Below are 9,947 nucleotides of genomic sequence, written 5' to 3' on the forward strand. Positions count from 1 at the left end.
TGTGTTTTAGGTTCCCCTCATATGAGCATCTGAAGGCGTTTTGGAACTTGATCGAGGCAGCAACAGCCAAAATGGTCAGGGTCACCAGAGCAAAGAAAACCGACGTCATGAGTACAACAACTGAAACCCCTTTTACCAGACCAACTGTAAGTTACACACACACACACACACAATGAGAATGCTGGTTTTGAACTAACATTTAAATAATTTTCTGTCCAGAAACTGCTGCCAATAGATGAGCTTTTTCTTTTCCTCTCCTACCTGTCTACTGGATGTACCCAGAGGGAACTGGGCCATCGATTTAACATCCACAGAGCAACAGTCAGCCGCATTATTGTGACATGGGCCAACTTCCTGTACTGCTTATTGGGCTCAATTTGTGTGTGGATGTCTCCTGCAGCTGTGAGTTCCAGTCTTCCACAGGATTTTGATGGCCGCTACAGTGACACACAAGTTATCCTGGACTGTACAGAACTACGGTGTCAAACACCTTCATCCCTGCTCCTCCAGAGTGAAGTCTTCTCCACCTACAAATCCCACTGTACCTTTAAGGCCATGGTGGGCATGTCTCCTCACGGAGCCCTGACATTTGTGTCAGCACTGTTTGAGGGTTCCATGAGTGACAAGGAAGTGTTCCGTCAATCAGGGATTACATCACTCTTGACACTGGACATGGCCATCATGGTGGACAAGGGATTCTTGGTGGATGATCTCGTACCTGGGACTGTTCATCGTCCTGCCTTCCTCTCCAAGAGGGCCCAAATGTCAGAGGTCGACGTTTTGAAGACCCAGTCCATTGCCCGTTTGAGGGTGCATGTTGAGAGGTTAATAAGAAGAGTTAAAGAAAATAAACTCTTTGATTCCACTATCCCTCTCTCCATTGCAGGAAGCATAAACCAAATTTTTACAGTTGCCTGTCTCCTGTCAAATTACCAAAATGGACCTTTGGTCAGGAAATGGAGATATGAAGTTTGACAGAAAAGCTGATGGCACAGTCTTGAAGAAACAGAAAATGCTGTCATTTACTTACATTGACATTGTCTTACATTTGTAAATAGATATTCATGATGGAAATATTTTGAAACAAATTTGTACATTTGATTTGATCAAACTCCTAATTTAGACATTTCTGCAGGTAAACATAGAAAAAATATCTGTCTACTTTGTGTTTGATTGAATCCATCACATTAGTGTCTGCATAAATTCTTTGAATAAGAATATCTTCCTCAGCTGAGACAACAAAATCACACCAGTTCATCCCAGTTATTAGCATCTGCCCCTGAACCTGCCAATAGTAAACATGAGTTTTTTTTAGTTTATTCACCATGTCCCAGGTGACCTCCATACTTTTAAGGTGTAGCTGTTGTGGTTCAGAACAAACAAACATGCTTTTTGATGGCTGTAGGTGGTAGTTCTTAAGAGGCAGAGATGGGCGGGGTGGTGCAGCATGGAAGGACATGTCTCTCTTTGCTGTTGCTGGCTGTTGGTAGGACAGAGGACTTCCAGCCTGAACTTTGCCAAGGGCAGAGTCAACAAGGGGAAATTCATGGCTGATTCCCATGCTGCAGATCATTGGTGCATCAGCTGCTGCAAAATCTTCATACACCTCGGAAACCTGGGAAAGTGAAAACAATTATTTCAATAAAATGTAAAATACATGTATATCAACTAATTTTAAGCCCTCAAAAATTCTACACTTTACAAAGAGACAGCACTTGAAAATAAAATTATTCAATACACCGGTAAGTCTACAACTCTTTGTTAGTACATTGTAGCCTACTGTTAATTTCATTTTTATTTATCAGTAATTTAAATACAACTACAAGGCACACTGTCCTGCATGTTTGAGATTTGTCCCTGCTTAAACACAGCTCATTTCAGTTGGTAACTGATTAACAACTGTATCAGCTGTGTTAATGCAGGGAAATCTATAAAGCATGCAGAGCAGTGTGCCTTGAGGACCAGGGTTGAGAAACACTGTTGTAATACATCAGAATTTTTATTGATTTTTTTTTACCTTACACCCTCTGTTGTTGCTCCACTCTTCGGTTTAGCAGACAGCACAGTCATCTTGTCCACGGGGCCAGGTTTTATACCCTATTCAGTTATCCATGACACAGTTACAAGTTATACGGCAAGAAAATGTAATAAATTGAGTCTATTATTGAAGAGAAAACTTACTAAAGTTCTGGGCTTGTGCCACTGCTGTTCTCCTTCTGGACAGCTTAGTACAGGGGGGACCACTGACAGTTTCAGCTCAGAATAATGTGCTGACTGGAACAGCAAAGCCACACAGTGGTTGCATAATGCTGCACCAGCAACACACGTACAGCTGTGGTGAATCAGCTCCACAGGACACGAGTCTTTCAGGACCACCTGCATAAGAATGTCATAGTAAGAACTTATTATCTTAGCTTGGTCACTCATCAGCCATTCTTTCATGATGCAATCTTGCTTCCCAAATATTTTTTTATAACTAATGTCATAGAACCATAGTATCATGTTATGTGATTATATATTTAGTTTGGAGTATGTTCTATGAAGGTCAAGAGTAGTGTAATACAATTATCACAAGATTACATCTTAAATGAATGGATGAGATAAAGATAACTTGATTTCAAAACACTTTTAACCCAGAGGAGACCCGCTAGGTAAAAATACCTGGATAATGTTACAGAGACTGTGAGTGTATTCTTTAGATTTAAGTAATCTAAAGAATTACTTAACACTAACACTTAATATTAACACTCACGTGTTAATATTCATCAAATAGCCAATTCCATTTTATTTTTATTTAAGAATTAATTACCACCTTAGCTAAATCCCCATTAACATTAGGAACGTCGGGTTACTGAACCAACAATCTTAAAACTGTCATCTGAACAATCCTATCTTCACCCTACACTTAAACTGTGAGGTTTTTCATTTTTCTTCATGGACCTGTGACACAGAGCCCTGACAACGACTTCACCTGTGTCCTGATTTTTGCTAGAAACTGAGAAGAGCAGAATGTTAGTAGAATGATCACAAAATATGAGCCTTTTGTTTAAGTGTGGAAAACCTGTTTCTATAACGTGAGTATACACAAAAATGGTCGTGTTGCTAATAGCCTAACGTTAGCTGCAAACAGTTAGCAACATCACAACGATCAAACTAACGTTACTTACCCTCGTAGTTGTGCAGGTAACTTGAGATATACAATTTAAATCCCTTGTTACGTTTGCTTGTCGGAGCAGGGGACCAGCCATCAACAATACGATGAACATCGCTGATATTTATCTTGGGCAGCTCTTGTAAACATCTAGAAAACGCCATTTTCACCGAGACCGGGGATTAGACCGGAAACTGGAATGCCGACATCCGGTCAAAGGGGAAGTGATTCAGGACGCATGTGCACAGAGCCTATTCCTTGCATTTTTAGGCATATATCTTCCATTGTCAAAAATATTTTTAAGGAAGTAATAATGTACGTAAACATACAGGTGATATAAATTATAATTCAGAAATGTTTTTGCATAAAAAATGGTTTGTGAAATGTCAGAACATTTGATCGTAAAATTGAAAACAAAATGTGCAGGATGTTCAGTTCAGCTGCTGTAACGAACACTCGTTTATTAATTATTCACTCACGTCTGACTTGAGCCCATTTGGTTGTGATGGAGTCATCAGAACATCTGGTTCTTTATATCTGCATGTGAATCTGTACAGATGTGAGCCAGTCACACAATCGACAAACACAGCTGCTTATCTTTGTTTAAATTCAATGTGCACAGCTATTTAAAACTGCCATTTTAAGGTAAAATATTATGTTTAGCAGATTTTTTTAAAAATCACAACTTCCCCATAATTCAAAGGATATCCCTTTTTTTAATTAATTGATTCAAGTTTTGGATGTAGAAAAACTAAATACAAACATTATTCTGGTTTCACAACTTTTCTGTTGTAGCTTTACTTAAATGTGACTCGAGCCCCGTGTACAGGGGACTGGCTTTTATTGTTGCAGCCTTCTATCCACACATGAACGGCCTTTCTAGAAACTGCCGTGTTTACAATGATATTTGGAAGCAAATGAAAGATGAGCTTGCATGTGCATAAAGGCCTCAGACATCTGGCTCATAGTCATTGTGAAATCTGTCCTCTCATTTGTTGCAGCTCGGCGAGCAACAGAATCATTGGAGCCAAAGACCACGCTTCCATCCAGCTCAACATTGCTGAGGTAAAGATCAAATAATATATGAGCATGCATCACGATATCAAATAATGTAGCTCCACCATCGAACCACAGGTGGTTCTTGAACAGTGAACACTGCTTCAGCTGAAGGTCGTCTTTTATTTATACCTCCATTTATTGCAGTTTAAGAGGTGATTGCTTATTTCTTTATTAACCTTTATTTAACCAGACAAATCCCATTGAGATCACAGATCTCTTGCAAGCGAGGCCTGGGCTGGGCCTGAAGGCAGCCTAATATGCATGTTTTTTTGTTTGTGGGAGGAAACTGGAGTATCCGGACAAAACCCACGCAAGCACGAGAAGAACTTAAAGGGAGTTTTCCTTCCCACTGTTGCCACTGTGCTTGCTCAGGATGGGAGACTGTAACGAAGCCAAGATTCATCTTGTCTGCTGGATTCTTTAGAAAGAGAACTTTACTAATTGTCTTTTATGTGAATGTTTCTGTAAAGTGCCCTGAGACAACTTTGTTGTGATGTGGCGCTATATAAATAAACTGAATTGAATTGAGCCTGCAAACTCCACACATAAAGACCCCAGGTCCAAATGGGGATTGAACCCAGGACCTTCTTGCTATGAGCCAAAAGTGCTAACCACTGAACCGTTGTGTTGCCATTTTTTTCTGTTCTCCATTAGAGCTGGTCAATAATTCGATATCGATATATCTCGCGATATTCTTTTATTCAATAACGATGATATGAGTTTTAAGCACATTTTTGATATTAAGATAGTATTACAGCGTTTCACTGACACATTTCTTTTTCTGTTCGGGTTGAAGCGGCCACTTCAGTTTCAACCCGGACAGAAAAAGGTGCGACACAACTACCTAAGTGCGTGGTGACGTAATGTTACGCAGAGCTCAAGTCCAGAAGGCGTTAGTGGTAGCAGGCTAAGCTAGGCTAATCTCCAACGCGCGTTAAGTTTTCTCTTCAAAAAGAGTTCCATGATCGTCAGAATGTGACTGAACAACTTTCACAAGTGAAGAGAAGCAGATGACATCACTGATAAGAGAGGAAAGACTAATTTGCTGGTTTGGAAGTGGTTCATCTTTCTAAGATCCAATAAACTGCAGGTTTCAGTCAGTGTGCTGCAAAATGTGACGGAGAGTCGTTCTAACTCGTGGTTGGAACATCGAACTTGTTCCACCTGACACAAGATGATGAGTCACAAGATGAAGCACAATAAAAGTTTGAGCCAACGTGTCCCTGAAACACCCCCAGCGCTTCATGTTCTGTTTTTATCATTAATTCATTCATTTAAAATAAAACAAATTCATCAGAAAGAAAAAAAAACATTGAATGAAAAGGTTGAAGAAAGAAGAAAAAATTCTTATCTGCCCCTAATTTAAAAAATATAAAATAACTAGAAACAAACAACAAATTTGACTTGAACAATCTCCAAACTGAAATCAAAAAAACTTCAGGTATCCTTCACCTGGTACTTAACCTTCCCAACAACTTTAACGTAATCATCTTTTTAAACATATAAATTGTTTTAGAAATGTTTATGGTGATATCAAGACAATTCATAACCCTGTTCCCTGAATTACAACACAGCTCCTTCACACCAGTTCTAAATGGAGGTTTTATAAACATTTACATTCCCTTAAGTTATATTGACTCCTTTTTTTACATTTATTTTTTTACAAATTTTAATTGAAGATTTGGGGCTAATATTTTTATGAGCTTTATACATGACTTGTAAAATACTATATTCAATCAAATCATAACATTTTAATAATTTCAATTGATGAAATAATATATTTGTTGGGTGACCATAGCACTTCATAATACTAATAATTCTTATAGCTCTTTTTTGTAAAAATAAAAATAGTGTTTGTTTTGTATGTTTTTCCCCAAACTTCATTACAACAGATTAAATATGGAACAATCATTACATTATACAATATATACAAAGCTGTCATTCAAAAACTCTTTTACTTTATACAGTAATGCAACTGATTATTTTTATTTTTAAGTATTTTACATGAGATTTCCACGTCAGCTTCTCATCAATAACGACACCCAAAATTTTATTTCATTAACAACAAATTTCAATGCTGTCAATTTTAAAGTTGTTGTTTAAAGTCAAAACCATTAATATTGACAAAGTTAAGAATTTTGTTTGACAGTGATTTCAATTTTTTTGAAGGCTAAATACAAATTAAAGGTGAACATTAATTTATTTGTTTAGTTTGCAGTTTTTCTGAGGCTTCTATATTGTTTATCTATCGAATTATATCGTTATCGACCGAAATTAAGAAACATATCGTGATACAAGGTTTGGCCATATCGTCCAGCCCTATTCTCCATCTACACTCCACCCTTTATCTTGATCTAGATAATTGCCAAAGCAAATGGACCATTAAAATAAATTGGGGGGGGGTGGGGGGGGGGCTCTTTCAGTTTTTCTGATACTCCCTCAACATATGGAATGACCACTGGTCTGGGTTCCTCCTTTTCACCTGATGGCTGACTGGAGTCCAGGAGAAACATCAGGTGAAAAGCGGGAACCCAGACAGGTGGTTATTCCATATGTTGAGGGATTATCAGAGAAACTGAGACGTTTATTTTCTAAACACAACGTCCCAGTGGCTTTTAAACCCCAAAATACATTAAAGACTGGTTCATCCCAAAGATCCAGTCCCCCGGCACAAACAGAGTAATATTGTGTATGTTGTTCAGTGTCAAGAGAGTGATCAGTCTTACATCGGGGAAACTAAACAGCCACTGGCCAAAAGGATGGCCCAGCACAGAAAATCAACATCATCAGGCCAGGACTCAGAGGTCTACACTCATCTCCAGGTCAGAGGTCACTCTTTCAGGGATGAAGATGTGCACATCCTGGACAGAGAGGAACGATGGTTTGAGAGAGGAGTAAAGGAGGCCATCTTTGTGAAAAGAAATCGTCCATTGTTAAACAGGGGTGGAGCCTCCAGGTTCAACTGTCCCCCTCTTACAATGCTGTGATTGCTAGTATCACTCAGCCTCCTGTGAATAGTAAATAGCCATCAGGTGCTAATGATCCATTGTTAGGCTGATGGTCCTTCTTGAGCATGTGATCAGCTGGTTTTGGTTGTCAGCAGCAAACTTTTTTTCGATTTGTCCCGAAGGTAAACACCCCTTGTCTGTGAAGCTGCTCTGCAGCTGCTCAGGGTGGACGCTGGAGTACGAAGTCTGATCCCTCTGCGTACAGCACACACGGGCTTACGTGGGTGTACATTGGTTGCTTAAGTTCGACTCCACTGCTCTCATCTTATTGATTCTTCTCAGGCGTAGGTGATTTTCCACTGTGACTTGTTTCTCCACTCTATGAGCGGTATCGTAATGGGTCGTTGTGTTCGAGCCACTCTGTCCGTTGTGGTCCTTAATTGCCCCATAAACGGATGTGAATTTTGTTAGCTTATCCCAGCACTGCTTATAAATCCAGGTGTAACCATGCTGTGCCATCATCTCCAATTTCTGTAAATGTACTTTTTTTTTGTGGCACTGTCAGTCAACACGATGAGGAAGTGGATGTTCAGATAGGCATGTCTTCCAGTGATTACTGGTCAGCAGAGCTACAACAGCTTCTGTCTGTTTACGTTAATATCGTCACCTCGGTGCAGTCTGTTTGGAACCTCAAACAAGGTGGTCCCATAAACCGGGCTGAGTGGGGGTGGGTACTTGCAGTGGGCAGACCTTTGGTAACTGGTGCGGTGTGGAACCAAAGAGAGTTGAGACAGTGGCAAAGTGCCAAAAGAGATCTGAGTGGTCAGCTGCAGATATTTTCAGGGCAACTTTAAGCAGTGATCTAGGGTATTTTGTGTGCTGAAAAGTTTTGTTCCCACAATGCTTTTGTGTTTTTCAGGTTGACAAGGTGACTGGTCGCTTCAATGGTCAGTTCAAGACCTACGCTATCTGTGGACCAATTCGACGGATGGTAAGAACATCTGTGGGACATGTCTGCACAACTGTGTTCAGATAATGTTGGATTCCTTATGTAAACCTTAGAAACACCACATAACTTTAGTCAGAAAATCTGAACAGCCTCTATTTTCAAGAAGGGGTCTCTGCAGGCAAATTCGGAAGGCGTATCTGGGCGCTCATATCTGATTGGACTATAGGAAAGTGGGCGTATCTGGGCGGTCATATCTGATTGGTCGATAGGAAAATGGGCGTTTCTGTCCGGCCGGATCTGATTGGACGATATAAAAATGGGCGTGTCTGGACGGCCACATCTGATTGGACGATAGAAAAATGGGCGTGTCTGGACGGCCACATCTGATTGGACGATAGGAAAAAAAAGGCTGAACGATAGAAAAAAAAAGGCTGAACGATAAAATGCCGTAACCACAGACACATGATGTCTAAAAACAAGGCGTTATTGGCAGATTGTGTTAACCACAGGCATATTATGTCTATGGTGTTAACCGGTTCGACATTAGCGGCGTCTCGGTTCGACATCGCTCCAGTATACTGCCGCGGCGTCTCCATAACTTCTTTTTTCGACTCTCTTAACACAGAACTTCCGGTTACATTTCAAAATAAGAGCAACATAACTGGGTAGTGGGGAGAGCTAAATGTTAGGTTTTTTTTTAATACCTAGCCATAACATTAAAAAAACAAATTCCATTTTGGTTGTTGAAAAATGTGAACAAAGTTACAATTGATTCATAAAGAGAGAAAAATATTAATGATACTTAAACTGGCCTTGGGACAAAGGAGGTTTCCTTTAACTTCACATTTTCTTGTTCAACCTGCAGTCACTGCAGATGAGTGATTGTCAGTTTCTGTAAGATTTCTGCAACTGGAGCAGGTATTTCTGTTTACTGGTTAACTTCCTCAGCTGTCTCACATTTTAAATGTCAACCCTACTCCATGTTTCAGTAGAAAACCAGCACATTTAGGAGTCAGTACATAACCAGACTTTTGGCCCTCACACCTGTACCCAGTTGCTCATGCTGCATGATGAGATCAGATTTATCCATATTTTAGAAATTACATTTAGCTTAGTCGACAAAACAATACAAATGAAGACTGTCTGTCTTAAAAAAACCTCTTGGTTTTGCAGTAAGCAGCCTGATTTCAAACTGACATCTTGGCCAAAGGTAAAATAAAAATCTTTGTGTTCTCAGAAAAGTTGTTTCAGGACCTCCAATAAACTTATGTACACATCAAAGCACACAAGACAGATTCAGGAATTGTCTTTGTTTTCCAGATTTCACATTTGTTATTACCTTAAAACATACTCAGACAACATTTGATGCATCATTGAATTTTTTTTATTGTTTATTGGGACATCCATTTTTAGAAGTCATCGTAGCATCTGTTGGAAACACAAAACATAGTACAGTTAGGGTGTTGCTAGTTGTTACTTATTGTAATGTGTGTGCATCACAGTACAGAAGCTAGACTACTAACCCTGCATCCATGGCACAAAAGTGGGTGCAGTACCCAGGAGTAATGGCTTCACTGTAGAAGGCCCTCAGCTCTCCTCTTTTGCCACTGCCCCAGAAACCTGCACCACAATCTTTAAATTCTTCTCCACAGCTGAAGCATACAGAAATGACATAAGGCTTTCTGTGCTCAGCCTGAAATTCTTTAGAATATTTCCTCCAGTTCACAACACCTGAAGTTGTAATAAAAATATAATTAGATCACCAAGCACAACATTTTTACAAAATAGCAGTTCTGCACGACCTGGGCTGTTTTCCTTCCCCAATCTATTCAAAATTAAT

At 39.6% G+C, this 9,947-nt stretch overlaps 2 protein-coding genes and 1 long non-coding RNA gene across 3 annotated transcripts in view; 2 read left to right on the top strand and 1 right to left on the bottom strand.

Annotated features, from left to right (window-relative positions):
* LOC119417414 overlaps nucleotides 1-1,741 on the top strand; it is a 3,269-nt gene extending 1,528 nt beyond the window's left edge. The window contains exons 2-3 of the mRNA XM_037684616.1: nucleotides 11-146; nucleotides 220-1,741. Coding sequence (XP_037540544.1) covers nucleotides 11-146; nucleotides 220-975 — 892 coding nt within the window. The 3' untranslated portion in view covers nucleotides 976-1,741. The remainder of the gene's footprint in view (nucleotides 1-10; nucleotides 147-219) is intronic.
* rps21 (ribosomal protein S21) overlaps nucleotides 1-9,947 on the top strand; it is a 38,196-nt gene that overhangs the window by 12,246 nt on the left and 16,003 nt on the right. Inside the window, exons 3-4 of the mRNA XM_037684617.1 lie at nucleotides 4,153-4,216; nucleotides 8,078-8,149. Coding sequence (XP_037540545.1) covers nucleotides 4,153-4,216; nucleotides 8,078-8,149 — 136 coding nt within the window. The remainder of the gene's footprint in view (nucleotides 1-4,152; nucleotides 4,217-8,077; nucleotides 8,150-9,947) is intronic.
* On the bottom strand, nucleotides 2,016-3,387 carry LOC119417416. The gene is made up of 3 exons (XR_005187141.1): nucleotides 3,168-3,387; nucleotides 2,182-2,376; nucleotides 2,016-2,097 (listed from the first exon to the last, which is right to left on the bottom strand). It is a non-coding gene; the product is annotated as an uncharacterized LOC119417416 (long non-coding RNA).

Source organism: Nematolebias whitei, chromosome 11 (assembly GCF_014905685.2).
Source record: "Nematolebias whitei isolate Nwh7 chromosome 11, NemWhi1, whole genome shotgun sequence".
Classification (NCBI taxonomy): Eukaryota; Metazoa; Chordata; class Actinopteri; order Cyprinodontiformes; family Rivulidae; genus Nematolebias; species Nematolebias whitei.